The sequence below is a fragment of the Myodes glareolus genome, chromosome 2 (assembly GCF_982192425.1).
Source record: "Myodes glareolus chromosome 2, mMyoGla1.1, whole genome shotgun sequence".
Lineage (NCBI taxonomy): Eukaryota > Metazoa > Chordata > Mammalia > Rodentia > Cricetidae > Myodes > Myodes glareolus.
Window position 1 is genome coordinate 41,414,400 of NC_142027.1, and position 14,822 is coordinate 41,429,221.

General features: G+C 37.9%; 2 protein-coding genes across 2 annotated transcripts; both read right to left on the reverse strand.

Annotated features, from left to right (window-relative positions):
- Positions 1-223: 223 nt before the first annotated feature.
- On the reverse strand, positions 224-6,878 carry LOC148122935 (olfactory receptor 5AC1-like). Its single transcript, XM_087897770.1, has 4 exons — positions 6,857-6,878; positions 4,429-4,893; positions 2,539-2,953; positions 224-269 (listed from the first exon to the last, which is right to left on the reverse strand). The coding sequence occupies exons 1-4, from the start codon at positions 6,876-6,878 to the stop codon at positions 224-226; spliced, it is 948 nt and encodes a 315-aa protein (XP_087753896.1).
- A 6,803-nt stretch (positions 6,879-13,681) lies between these two features.
- LOC148122936 (olfactory receptor 5AC1-like) lies at positions 13,682-14,602 on the reverse strand. Its single transcript, XM_087897124.1, has one exon. It carries the CDS (start codon positions 14,597-14,599, stop codon positions 13,682-13,684), a length of 918 nt encoding a protein of 305 aa, XP_087753250.1. The 5' UTR covers positions 14,600-14,602.
- Positions 14,603-14,822: the final 220 nt, after the last annotated feature.

Genomic DNA, 14,822 nt, shown 5'->3' on the forward strand with positions numbered 1-14,822 from the left:
CTTGAATTTTAAAACAACAAATGGCTGGGATTAGCTATTAATGTCCTCATAAACTATTCTACAATGATGTGACTAAGACAGACTTTCACAATCTAGCTTTTATTCTTTTGAGGAAAAATATGTGAAATTTTGATTGCATTCAAAACACAGGGTCAAATTTTGTAATGCATTCCTGAAAGAGAGGACATGTTAACAAAAATTTAAAGTGATAATCAAATGATTATCATTTTATAATTCTTTTCAGTGCACCTAAAACTTCTTTGTTTCTTTTTTCCCTTATTTATTTATTTATTTAAAGAATTTCCACTTCCTCCCCTCCTCCCAATACCCTCCCGCTCCCCCCACTCCCTCTCCTCCTCCCTCACCATTCCCAAGAGCAGTCAGGGTTTCCTGCCCTGTGGGAAATCCAAGTTCCTCCCCCCTCCCTCCAGGTCCAGGAAGGTGAGCATCCAAACAGGCCAGGATCCCCAAAAGTCAATCCATGCAGACGAAACAAGACCCAGTGCAATTGTCAATGACTTCTCAGTCAGCCCCCATGTCAGCCACATTCAGAGAATCTGGTTTGATCACATGCTCGTTCAGTCCCAGTCCAGCTGGCCTTGGTGAGCTCTCATTCGATCAGTCCCCTTGTATCAGTGGGGGAACGCACCTTTCGCGGTCCTGACTTCTTTTTAAGGTTCTCCTTCCTTCTGCTCTTCATTTGGACCTTGGGGGTTCAGTCCAGTGCTCCAATGTGGGTCTCTGTCTCTATCTCCATCCATCATCGGATGAAGGCTCCCTCTGGTTCTGCTTTACTTGCTCACGAACTCCCTCCCTCTACTTCTCATTTGGACCTAGGGAGTTAAGTCCAGTGTTCCAAAATGTGTCTCTGTCTCTATCTCCATCCTTCGCCAGATGAAGGTTCTGTGGTGACATGCAAAATATTCATCAGTATGGTTAGGGGCCAAGGCCAGTTCAGGCACCCTCTCCTCTGCTGCCCAGGAAACAATCTGGGGACCTCTCCTTGGGCCTGGGAATGCCTCCAGAATCAAGTCTCTTGAAAACCCTAAAATAGCTCCCTTAGTTGAGATATAAACTTCCCTGCTCCCATAACCATCCTTCCTCCCTCCCCCCTCCCATTCCCCCAAGTCATCACCAATCCTACCCCCTCTCCTCTCTCCTCTCCCTAACCATCTCCTCTTACTCCCCCCACCACGTGCACCCAAGTTTGCCTGGCTACAGTATTGAAAACAGCTTGGTATTGGCATAAGAACAGAGAAGTCAACCTATGAAATCGAATAGAAGACCCGGATATTAACCCACAAACCTATGAACACCTGATTTTCGACAAGGGAGCTAAAGGTATAAAATGGAAAAAGGAAAGCATCTTTAACAAATGGTGCTGGCACAACTGGATGTCATCCTGTAGAAGAATGAAAGTAGATCCATATATATCACCATGCACAAAACTCAAATCCAAATGGATTAAAGACATCAACATTAGTCTGTCCTCTTTGAACCTGATAGAAGAAAAAGTGGGAAGTAGTCTACAAGATATAGGCACAGGAGACCACTTCCTAAGCAGAACCCCAGTAGCACAGACAATAAGAGAAACAATGAATAAATGGGACCTCCTGAAACTGAGAAGCTTCTGTGAAGCAAAGGACACTGACAGTAAGACAAAAAGGCTACCTTTGAACTAGGAGAAAATCTTCACCAACCCCTCATCAGACAAAGGTCTGTTCTCCAAAATATATAAAGAACTCAAGAAACTAGATACTAAAACTCTAATTAACCCAATTAAAAAATGTGGTACTGAACTGAACAGAGAATTCACAACAGATGAACTTCGAATGGCCAAAAGACACTTAAGGTCATGCTCAACCTCCTTAGCGATTAGGGAAATGCAAATCAAAACCACTTTGAGATACCATCTTACACCTGTCAGAATAGCTAAACTCAAAAACACCAATGATAGCCTATGCTGGAGAGGATGTGGAGTGAGGGGAATACTCATCCATTGTTGGTGGGAATGCAAACCTGTGCAGCCACTGTGGAAATCAGTGTGGCGGTTTCTCAGGAAACCGGGAGTTAACCTCCCTCAGGACCCAGCAATTCCACTCTTGGGAATATACCCAAAAGATGCCCTATCATACTACAAAAGTATTTGTTCAACTATGTTCATAGCTGCACTATTTGTAATAACCAGAACCTGGAAACAACCTAGGTGCCCCTCAATAGAAGAATGGTTAGAAAAGGTGTGGAACATATACACATTAGAGTTTTACTCAGCGGTAAAAAACAATGACGTCCTGAATTTTGCGTGCAAATGGATGGAAATAGAAAACGTTTTACTCAGTGAGTTAACCCAGACCTAAAAAGAGGAATATGGTATGTACTCACTCAAAAGTGGATTTTAGCCATAGTTAAAGGTCTTTGAGTCTATAATTCGTGATCCAAGAGAACCTAAATAAGAAGGTGAACCTAAAGAAAATCATATAGTTATCCTCCTGGATATTAGAAGTAGACAAGATTGCCAGGCAAACTTCTTTGTTTTGTAAACTATAAATAAAAGGGTTTAGCAGAGGAATCACAACTGTGTAGAACAGTGAATACATTTTATCCTGGATTTTACCTGGTCCAGACCCAGGACTCACATACATGAAGAGAAGAGTGCCATAGAACAAAGAGACAAAGAGCAGGTGCCCACTGCAGGTGAACGAGGCTTTCTTTCTGCCCTTCTTAGACTTCATGTTCAGGACAGCAAATAGGACATGGGCATAAGAGACTACAATGGTCACAGAGGTGTTGATTTGTATGGAAGAAGCAATAATAAAAGTCACCAATGCATTAAGTGATGGATCAGTGCAAGAGAGTGTATAGAGTGGCAAGATTTCACAGTAGAAATGATCAATAATATTAGACCTACAGAATGTTAATCTGGATAATAGTCCTATAAGAATTGCAGGATTTATTTTATTTTATTTTATTTGAAAGTAATTTTATTAAATTATAAACGTTTCCATTTACGCCCTTCTTCCCAACACCCTCCCACTCCCCCCCCATCTCCTCCTCCCTCTTTGTCCCTAAGGGCAATCAGGGTTTCCAGCCCTGTGGGAAGTTCAAGTTCGTCCCCCCTCCCTCCAGGTCCAGGAAGGTGAGTATCCAAACAGACTGCATCACAAAAATCCAGTATATGCAGAGGAAACTAGTCCCAGTGTCATTGTCAATGGCTTCACAGAAAGACTCCGGGCCAGACACATTCAGAGAATCCGGTCACATTCAGAGAATCTGGTTGGATCACGGGCTCGTTCAGTCGCAGTCCAACTGCCCGTGGTAAACTCTCATTAGATCCGACCCCTTGTATCAGGGTGTGATAGCATCCCTCGCAGTCCTTCGTCATTTTCTTCGTCCTTCTGCTCCTCATTTGGACCTTGGGGGGCTCAGTCCGGTGCTCCAATGTGGGTCTCCGTCTGTATCGCCATCCATCGCCAGATGAAGGATCTATGGTGATAAGCAAAATATTCAACAGTATGGTTATGGGCCAAGGCCGGTTCAGGCACCCTCTCCTCTGTCCAGAGAACAATCTGGGGATCTCTCCTTGGACCTGGGATCCCATATATAATCAAGTTTCCTGTAAACCCTAAAATGACTCCCTTAGTTGAAATATATTCTTCCCTGATCCCATATTCATCCTTCCTCCCTTCCCCCCATCCCGGTCAACCGAGCTTTCTCCATTCCTCCCCTACTCCCTTCTCTCTAACCCTCTCCCCTTCCAACAACCCTCCCAACCCCCCCCATGCACCCAAGGTTACCTGGGACTCTTGACTATTTCCTACCTCCTGGCAGATAGCTAAATAATCTTCATCAGGTTCGTCTTCTTATTTAGCTTCTCTAGGATCACGAATAATAGGCTCAAAGACCTTTAAATTATGGTTAGAATCCACTTATGAGTGAATACATACCGTGTTCCTCTTTTTGGGTCTGGCTCACCTCACTCAGTAAAGCGTTTTCTATGTCCATCCATTTGCATGCAAAATTCAAGATGTCATTATTTTTTACCGCTGAGTAAAACTCTAATGTGTATATGTTCCACACCTTTTTTAACCATTCTTCTATTGAGGGGCACCTAGGCTGTTTCCAGGTTCTGGCTATTACAAATAGTGCTGCTATGAACATAGTTGAACAAATGCTTTTGAAGTATGCTAGGGAATCTCTAGGGTATATTCCCAAGAGTGGAATTGCTGGGTCCTGAGGGAGGTTGACTCCCAGTTTCCTGAGAAACCGCCACACTGATTTCCACAGTGGCTGCACAAGTTTGCATTCCCACCAACAATGGATGAGTGTTCCCCTCACCCCACATCCTCTCCAGCATAGGCTATCATTGGTGTTTTTGAGTTTAGCTATTCTGACAGGTGTAAGATGGTATCTCAAAGTGGTTTTGATTTAGAAAGCCAATTATATATGACATACTGATTAACACAGTGCATAGTCTTTTGGACATCACAACTGCATAGTGCAGAGGATTGCATATGGCTACATAGCGGTCATATGCCATCGCAACCAATAGGAAAACTTCTGTGGTTGCACTGAAACAAAAAAAGTAATATTGGGCAGAGCACTCACCCAGAGATATCATGCCATTCTTATTTGAAATTTTCATAAGCATCTTTGGAGTCACAGAGGATATAGTGCAGAAATCAGTAAAGGCTAAATTTCCAAGGAAAAAGTACATGGGAGTGTGAAGATGGGGGTCCTTCCAGATGAGAAAGAATAAGCCAAGGTTTCCTACCATGGTGATGACATAGATGGAGAAGAACACCAGGAACAGTGGGATTTGCAGCTCTGGTCGATCTGTTATTCCTCTGAGGACAAACTTAATCTGCAGTGTCCTGTTTCCTTCTATCACATCCACTCAGGACTCTCACTGCAAAGAGATGATACAAAGAAAACATGACCAAGATGAAATAAGAGTAGTATCATAAGATAGTCCACATTAGTAAATGTCAAATACTGCTTAGTATATAAGAACAAAGAGTATTCTTTGTGCTTTTGTATCTTTCCTGACATAGGAAGCATTTTCTAAGCAATTTTTCTGTATATATTTGTAACATGAAATTATCTGAAAGGTAACTAAGAAGGCCACAGACATTAATTTACCTGGCATTAAGCATATTGCCTTAAGTAACTATAAATCAATTTTAATTTAATATATATTTATACTTTGCTTAATTTAAATACATTTATATATAATATTGATATTAATATTGCTCTTCGTCCTATGATGTTTCTTTTTGTCTCTCAGTCGGCATCATTCTACTTTCTTTTCACAAAAACCTTCCAAATGTTCTTGTATGGGAGTAAAACAGTATTAGTTATTTTTGTACAGACATATGAAGAAAATTATGATTTTTGTTTGTGACAATAAACCTGTAACTCTATGTTAATCCATGATGTAACAAGTACTTTATTTTAAGATAAAACACATAGACACACATATATACACAACTTTTTTGTATTAATGATAGATCTAAAAAATATAATTTTTGCAAAAATGAAAAAAATTTTTAAAGTTGCCCAGTGAATTTTAAATGCTTTAATATTTCATTTGTAAATGGATTTAAAGCAGTTTTAACAATGTGACTGTGTTTCCTGACACTGAAATTTCCTTGAGAGAGATTGCGAGACTAAAGGTGCTGTGTACTATTGCAGAACACATCAATGTAGAGTCATGGCCAGTCCCTGCAATATCTGCATTGGCATAAGTAATAAATGTTACATCAATATAAAGAATCAAGTAAGTAGAACATGGAACTACCTACCTTATAATGACCACAGAAATAATATGCAAGGCAGAAATTTTCTCAAAGTCACATTTACCCATGAGTATAATCAGTAAGGACAGTGGTGCTAGATCTTAGAATTCAACTTGGGACCACTTTACAATGTTTCTGTAATGCTAATATGCACAGTTTTGGGCATAAGGTTGTTTGTGTGTTTTCATCACTGTATTGTTGATATAAAATTGGAGCTTATCACTGGAAATATCAGGCTTCAGGGTCTAAACATCCATTGAAAAGAATAGCCATGAAATATTCAGACAAGTCCAACAAAATGGATTTCCTACCATCCTGAACTTTAATATTTTGAATGTTAGTAGTCAAATGGAATTATCTAACACCTCCAGTCCATTGAGAAAATGCAAAATAAAAGTATTTCCTTTAGCCTTTCAGGACTATTGTATGTCACATTTATTAGAAAATTTCATTAAAAGATAGATCCACATGATAATTTTATGCAAATATTCACACATTATAATAAGCTTTTTCCAGTAAGGAGGTTGGACTATTAGAGATGAAAATAAAATTATTTTTCTCACCAAATTATTATGAAAATAGTTACAAGCATAGATGCAATGAAGAATTTTTCTCCATGAAGATACTCAAGCCTCAGCAGCAAGAGTGTCAGTAACAATTGTTCTTCTCAGGTTAATTTTCTTTAAAAAAACAAACTTTAAAGGATATTTATTTCTTATTATCTTTAATACTATTTTTGAATCTAATAGTAAAACTCCTTGAATGCTATGAAAAACTCCCTATAGAATAAAATCAATCTGCTGGGCATTGTTCATTACTCAGGTAATTATGACTAACAAATCTATTGTAGTTGGTCTTACATAGGCTTGCTAGCTTTCTAGAACCCAAATGTTAAAGGTCAGTTATAAATAAGTTTATTAGTTCCACTCACATTCTTTAGATATTTTAGAAGCTATTGACTTACTATCTTACTAACTATTAAATCAATAATAATATTATGCTTACGAAAAATTTTTGTTTCCTGAGTATAGACACTATGTTTTAATATAGATATTACTTACCATTATGGCATTTTTTAAGCATTCTCCTAGAATTTGCATATTAAAGCCAAATTTACTATTTAAGATTCAATAAATATGAAATATATTGCTTCACATCTTTCTTCAAATAAGAACAAATTTTATTTAAATATGATATTTTTCACTATGAATGCAAAACTCAAATATAAAATCAACAAATTTAAAGTGGCTTACTGAAATCAAATATCAGAAAAACGTTTAAAGCAAAGAAAATACATAAGACATAAAGAGAATCCAATCAGACTAGGATCCCAAAAAGCCAGTACATGCAGTAGAATCAAATCCCAATGCCATTATCATTGACTTCTCAGTCAGCCCCCATTATCAGCCACATTCAGAGTCCAGTTTGATCACATGCTCATTCAGTCCCAATCCAGCTGGCCTTGTTGAGTTCCCATTAGATCAGTCACACTGTATCAGTGGGTAAACGAACCCCTCGCGGTCCTGACTTGCTTGTTCATCTTCTCTCTCCTTCTGCTCTTCAACTAGACCTTGGGAGTTCAGTACAGTGCTCCAATGTGGGTCTCTGACTCTGTCTCCATTCATCACTGGAAGAAGGTTCCATGGTGATATGCAAGATATTCATCAGTGTGGCTATGGGACAAGGCCAGTTCAGGTACCCTCTCCTCTCTGCCTAAGGACCTAGCAAGGACATTTCCTTGGACACCTGGGAACTCATCTAGAGCCAAATCTCTTGCCAACCCTAAAATGACTCCCTTAATTAAGATATCTTCTTCCCTACTCCCATATCCACCCTTCCTCCATCTCAGCCATCCCACTCTCCCAAGCTCTCCCTAATCCTCCCCTTCTCCCTTCTCTCTTCCCTTCTCCCCTACTCCCTACTCCATCCCAGGGTCTTGGAGGGGGGAGGGCCCTGAAGTGGGGGAGGACTTTGACTTCCCACAGGGCAGGGTACCCTGACCTCACTTAGGACTGGATGAGGAGGAGAAGGTGGAGGGAAATGGGCGGAGGAGAAAAGGTGGAAATTTTGAATGGTATTATAAAGCAAAAAAATAAAATAAAATGTTTGAATAAAAAAACAGAACTGTGGAAATGATCATACAATTCTGTAAGTTTATTAAATCTATTGACCTGAACATTAACAAAGGGTATTTGTATTATCTAAATTAGACCTTGATGAAATAATTATGGTGATTATGATGTTGATTATAATTAGTAATAATATAATTAAACACACATTTGAAATTTCAACAAAAAAGACATGAAGAGAAATAAATTTCTTCAAACACACTGATTACTGCTGAATGCTGGTAACATTTTCATGCATTCATCTTCCTCCTACCCATCCATTTGTTTCCACTTGTATATATGGTATTCATATGTACTGTCAAAATTAAAATGATGTGAATATTTTTAGATTTTCTTTAAAAATAAGTGGCATATTTTCTAATCTCCTAACTTGAAAATTTATGGGTGTTGTCGGGGTTTCTGTCCTGCTCAGTTCCCACAATCTAAGTCCCAAAGAAACCACACAGTGGTCTACATTAATCATAAACTGATTGGCCCATTAACTCAGGCTTCTTTTTAACTCTAATAACTTACATTAATCCATTATTTATCTATGTTAGCCACATGACTCTGTACCTTTTTTAGTGAGGCAGTCACATCTTCCTTCTTCTGTGTCTGGGCAGGACTGCAGAGGAATGGGCTTCCTCCTCCCAGAATTCTCCTGCTTTCATTGAAACTGTTTCTACTTCCTGTCTGGTTGTCCCACCTATACTTCCTGCCTGGCTACTGACCAATCAGCACTGATTTAAAATAAAATTGACAGAATATAGATCACCATCCTACACCATATGGGCTTATTTTTCCTCATACTAGAAACTTTATGAATGCATTCCCATACCTAAACCTCAGGAAACATTTTAGGAGAAAGGCAGATATTTTGTAGGAGCTGGAGTATCAGAACATTTGCTTTGAGGTATGTCTCCTCAGAATATCAGAAGAAACATCCAAAAACTCTCAAGAACATTGCTGGAAAATTTGTGTTGAGTAAAAATAACACCAATGAAAATGCAAAACAAGATCCACAAAAGCCCATGAGACCTCAGTCCTATTTAAAGAAATATAGCCTATTGTGGAGAGCTGAGAGCAGCAGATGTGGTCTTCCTCAGGTAAAGGCACACAGACTGGTTGTCTAGTGCAATGATCAGCCTGAAAAAAGTACATAAAATAAACAGTATATGTACCTGGTCATTCTTTGGACCGACTATTCCTGAATAATGACATGGAGACTTCTAATACTTAATTATAAAAGCTAGGCCTTAGCTTAAGCTTGCTTCCAACTAGCTCTTAAAAAATGAACTCATTTAACAAAAGGTACTGGTATAATTGGATATCACCATGTAGAAAGAAGAATGAAAATAGATCCTTATCTATTACCATGCACAAAACTCCAGTTCAAATGGATCAAAGACCTCAACATAAGCCAGTCACACTGAACCTCATAGAAGAGAAAGTAGGAAGTACAATTGAATGCATTGGCACAGGAGACCACTTCCTAAATATAACCCCAGTAGCACAGAAACTGAGAGAAACAATTAATAAATGGAACCTCCTGAAACTGAAAAGCTTCTGTAACCCACAGGGCACAGTCAACAAGACAAAACAACAGCCTACAGAATAGGAAAATATCTTCACTAAGTCATATCAGACAAAGGTCTGATCTCCAAAATATACAAAGAATTCAAGAAATTGATCATCAAAAGAACAAATAATCCAATAAAGATGGAGTACAGACCTAAATAGAGAACTCTAAGCAGAGGAATCTAAAATGGCTTAAAAAGACTTAAAGAAATATTCAACATCCTTAGTCATCAGAGAAATGCAAACCAAAACATCTCTGAGATTCTATCTGTAAGACTGGCCAAGATCAAAACACTGATGACAGCTTATGCTGGAGAGGTTGTGTTGTAAAGGGAACACTCCTGCATTGCTGTACAAACTGGTACAGCCCCTTTGGATGTCAGTGTGGTAATTTCTCAGAAAATTAGGAAACAACCTAAAATTGTCAAGCTTTTAGTCATATTAGATTTTCTAGATATATAGAGATATACTTCAGTTACATAGGTATTTTTAAGATCTTTCAAAGAACTTCAGAATATGGCATTTAAATGTTTTAAACATTTAGAACTTTTCAAGACAGTGAGACACAGCTGCTCCTGGCAGCACCAATCTACTTCAAGAGGACAATGGGCATCGAAGAGGGTCATTATGAAGTATGTTAGATGAACTGGACAGGCAGGAATCACAGAGAAATGACTGCTGAACTTGCCTAAAGGTGAAACGGTCCTCCATGGTTCCTGTGTCATAAAAGACTCTGCTAGACATTCTGCAAGACACAGAAGAAAGTGACTGTCAAACTGCCAATATAGACAGAATTATCTTTAAAATTGTATGCTTCATGTAAAAGTCTGCAAGATACCATGGATCTGTAGGCTGAAGATGGATGCCCCAATGGTACAGAAGAACTTTGGGTGATTGTCTAGGTAGGTAGATGTCTCTGTCAATTCTAGAGTTTTGGAAGCTGCTTACAATGCACTTCCTGTTTCCTTAGGTAATATTATATCCTTCTGGAGTCTTTGATGAATTTGAAGAATCTAAAATTATAGTTACAGTTTTCCTTATCTAGGATAAAAGATAAAGTAGATATAAATATTGTAATTGTAATTTTTATTTGATACCCGTTTTGTTACATGTAATTTTATTATGTTAACATTAAAGCCTTCCTTTTTGTTTAAACAGAAAAGGGGAAATGGTGTGGGAGGTCTTTCTGTTTGTGTATTGTTTTTATAGGTAAATGAATAAATAACTGCTTTGAGCCTATGGCAGGGAAGAAAAGGACTAGGTAAGGAAAACTAAACAGAATGCTGGAAGAAAGAAGGGTAGAATCAGAGAGACACCGTGGAGCTGCCACCAGAGATAAACATGCTGAAACTTTGCTGGTAGGCCACAACCTGGTGATGATATACAGATTAATAAAAATGAGTTAAATTAAGATATAAGAGTAAGCCAATAAGAAACTAGAGTGAATGGGCCAAGCAGTGTTTTAATTAATATAGTTTTGTGTGGTTATTTTGGTTCTGGCCGTCCAGGACGAACAAGCAGCATCCTCCTACATTAGTGTTTGTTGTACATATTCATAAATAATTCTGCCCGTTTCTCTTGCAAAACTCCTCTTTTGGGGAGTAAAATATGAGATATGTGCTATTCATTGGAAATTTAATTTAACTCTATACAAAACAACTTTCACTCCACCCTTAAGTTGACATGAAGAAAAAGAACAGTCATTTATGGAATAAATGGAGGGAAAATACCAGTCAGGCTACTCTGTCGTTAGGAGATTATTCTCACGTTTTAATGATAATCATAACATTTCTTAACTGAAGGCCTCAGACAGTAACATTAAGTTTCACATGTTTCCATCCTTACTCAATACCACTTTGAGATCTGATCAGCTAATACTATGATATCTCCAGTGTTTACAAATTACCATTTACATAGTTACATCTGAGTCATTAATTTTCAAGAGTCACTCTTTTCCATGAAAGTACCTAAGTTACATTCCTTTTGTATAACAGAGTACCCTAAAGCATACAATTCAAAGAGAAAGTACAGTTTTGGGTTCATAGTCCCATAATGATACAGTCCTTTACGGCAGGGATGTCAATGCAATAGTAATTTGAAGCAGCTGGCACATTGCTCCTGGAATAAGGAGACAGAGCAACAACAGAGTAGGACCAGGCTAGAAAGCCTCTAAAGCCTATTGCCAGTGAACAACTTCTTCTAGTATAGTCTGCACATTCTAAAAGTTCCATGACCTTTCCAAATAACAACTGGACCAAACATTCAAGCCAAGGACCCCAGGGTGAATATTTCCCATTCAAACGAAAGAATCCCAGCCACGGTTGCATTTGCTAATGGTGCCCATTTCATGCATAAAAACTCAGTACAACTTTTAAAGCCTCATTGTCTTAATCAGTCCCAGTACCAGCCAAAAGTCATAAGTTTAAAAGTAGACTCCCTAAATAATGGCAGACACAAGGTCTCCTCTAAATCGTGATACTGCCCTAGTAAATAAAATTTGCTAAGTTTTCTACTTCTATCACTCAGTGACACAGAGCAATCATTTCTTTTCCAAAAAAAAAAGCATATAAACATAGAGGACACCCTGAACCAAAGTAAGAACAGTATTCAGGAGGACTAACATCAAAAGCCTCAGCTCCATGTGCAGCCCATGACATGAAAAAAAAATCATCTCAGGAACAAAGGGCTTGAAGGTCTCATCTCTGCAACTCCACTGCCTGTGACACTTCCATCACCGTGCTGTGCCAACATGAACCGATGTGTGCAGCTGTCCTCAGCAGATCTCCCATGGTTCTTGAACCTCCTTCTCAGCAGGATCTGTGCTGCTTTGCCTTCATAACTTCCCACAAAGTGCTCTCAGAACCTCCTTGCATGGATTCTGACCCTGTAACATGTTGTCTGGACAGAGATGCTTGCTATCAACTCCCTCAATCTTGCAACTTTCATTCCATCAAAGATAGTACCACAAGGGCGGTGTTGGCAAGTCCAGCAGCGAGCATTAGACGCATTTTGTACCCTTGTACCACAATTATATCAGCTTCTTAGATTCTGAGGAAGCATTCTGCTAGGCAGGTGCTTACCAGGATCAAAAAAAAAAAAAAACCTATTTCTTCTTTGAGTATAGGCTCTCTCGTTTCATACCTATTTGCATTTTCACTAATTGGATTCATTGATGGGTGGGCATCTTCAAAAAATTATATAGTCACCAGATGAAAACTAAATGTCCAATGTGAGAGTCTCTGGGGCCTTTTCACATTCACTATATAACAGTGTTTCTGTTTTCTTCTTCAAAAGCGTTTGTGTAAATGGTATAGTAATGATTTTATATATTCTGCATTGTGGTGTTTAAAACTGACACTGTTCAACTTGTTTTCCCTTTTCTTATATTATTTCAGCACCCAGAAAATTATAAAAAGTCCTGGCAAGAATTGCTCCTAAAGAAAGTCATTTGGAGTTTTTATTCAGTTGATGCAAACAGATGTCTGATGCAGAGCCAAAGAAATAAGTGAAGTCAAAAGATAAACAAAGCCATCAAAAAGACAGACAAATTGTAATAATTTAAAATTGTCTTATGTGCTCCATAAAAAATGCTCATTTTAATTTTTAATACTTTGAGAACTTTAAGTGAATGTAATATGAATATTTATCTCTTTTAGATTACTCTTAAACTCAGGAAATACCCAAGTTTAGCTTTTGGATATTATTCCTTATTACAAATTATATAAATAATATTTTCTTATGTACTGGTAATATATAATTACAGATAGCTAAATGATTTGAATGTACATTTCTCAAGAATCATTTAAAAGTGGAAAATATGTTTTAAGCAAATCATTTGCAAAGCCTATGTGTGCTATCAGTTTAAAAATAACTTCAAAATATTTAATATAAAATTTATCAACTTTTATTGACAACTTTTTTGACAGTGCTTGTCAATCTAAAGAAGAAATTATGTAATAGTTTTTACTGTGAGTATGACTGTTAAAATCACAAATAACAGCGATTAACTTTTTGCCCTTCTTACTTATTTTACAATCATATTACTAAGACAGCCTTTAACAATCTGTTTTAAATGAAATATTTTATATTTTATGTAATAATATGTAATATTTCAATTATGTGCCACACAAATATCAAATATTATAGTGCATTGCAAAAGAAAGGAATAAGTAGTAAAACCAACGTTTAAATTTTTGATTATCATTTTATAACTTTTTTCAGAGCACCTAAAACTTCCTTGTTTCTTAAGCTATAAATAAAGGGGTTTAGGAGAGGAATTACAACCGTGTAAAACAGTGAAAAAATTTTATCCTGGGTTTTACTTGGTCCAGACCCATGGCTCACATACATAAAGAGGAGAGTGCCATAGAACAAAGAGACAGAGAGCAGGTGGGCACTGCAGGTGAAGAAGGCTTTCTTTCTGCCCTTCTTAGACTTCATGTTCAGGACAGCAAATAGAACACGGGCATAAGAGACTACAATGGTCACAGAGGTGCTGATTTGTATGGAAGAAGCACAAATAAAAATGATCAATGTATTAAGTGATGGATCAGTGCAAGAGAGTGTATAGAGTGGCAAGATTTCACAGTAGAAATGGTCAATTATGTTGGATTTACAGAAAGACAATCTAAATAATAACCCTACATTAAGGTCACAGTTTACAAAACCAATTATGTATGACATACTGATTAACACAGTGCAGAGTCTTTTGGACATCACAACAGCATAGTGCAGAGGGTTGCATATGGCTACATAGCGGTCATAGGCCATCGCTACCAGGAGAAAAATTTCGGTAGTTGCACTAATACAAAAAAAGTAATACTGGCCAAAACACTCACCCATGGATATCATGACATTTTTATACAAAAATGTCATAAGCATTTTTGGAGTCACTGTGGTTGAAATACAACCATCAGCAAATGCTAAATGTCCAAGGAAAATGTACATAGGAGTGTGAAGATGGGGATCCTTCCAGATGAGAAAGATTAAGCCAAGATTGCCCATCATGGTGGTGATGTAGATAAAGAAAAACACCAGAAACAGGGGGACTTGCAGCTCTGGACGATCTGTTAGTCCTCTGAGGACAAACTCAGTCAGCAGGGTCCTGTTTCTTTCCATCACACCCACTCAGTTTGCTCACTGCAATGAGAGATGAAACAAAGAAAATATGATCAAGACTCAATTAGAATCGGATGATATATAGTCCACATTGTACATGGCAAAGCCTCTTTAAAAAACAAGAAAATGGTGTACTGTTTTTGCTTTTCAAGCCTTCCTGAAGTCAAAATAATTTCCTGAACAGTATTGATCTACAAGCATGCAATTATCAGAAAAGGCCATA

Excerpts from the sequence above, each read along its gene's own strand:
- LOC148122936 (XM_087897124.1), bottom strand. The coding sequence starts at position 14,599 with ATGGAAAGAAACAGGACCCTGCTGACTGAGTTTGTCCTCAGAGGACTA.
- LOC148122935 (XM_087897770.1), bottom strand. The coding sequence starts at position 6,878 with ATGCTTAAAAAATGCCATAATG. Across the intron at positions 4,894-6,856 it reads GCTTAAAAAATGCCATAATG|TGGATGTGATAGAAGGAAAC; the intron begins GTAAGTAATATC and ends GAGAGTCCTGAG. Across the intron at positions 270-2,538 it reads AACCCTTTTATTTATAGTTT|AAGAAACAAAGAAGTTTTAG; the intron begins ACAAAACAAAGA and ends AATAAGGGAAAA.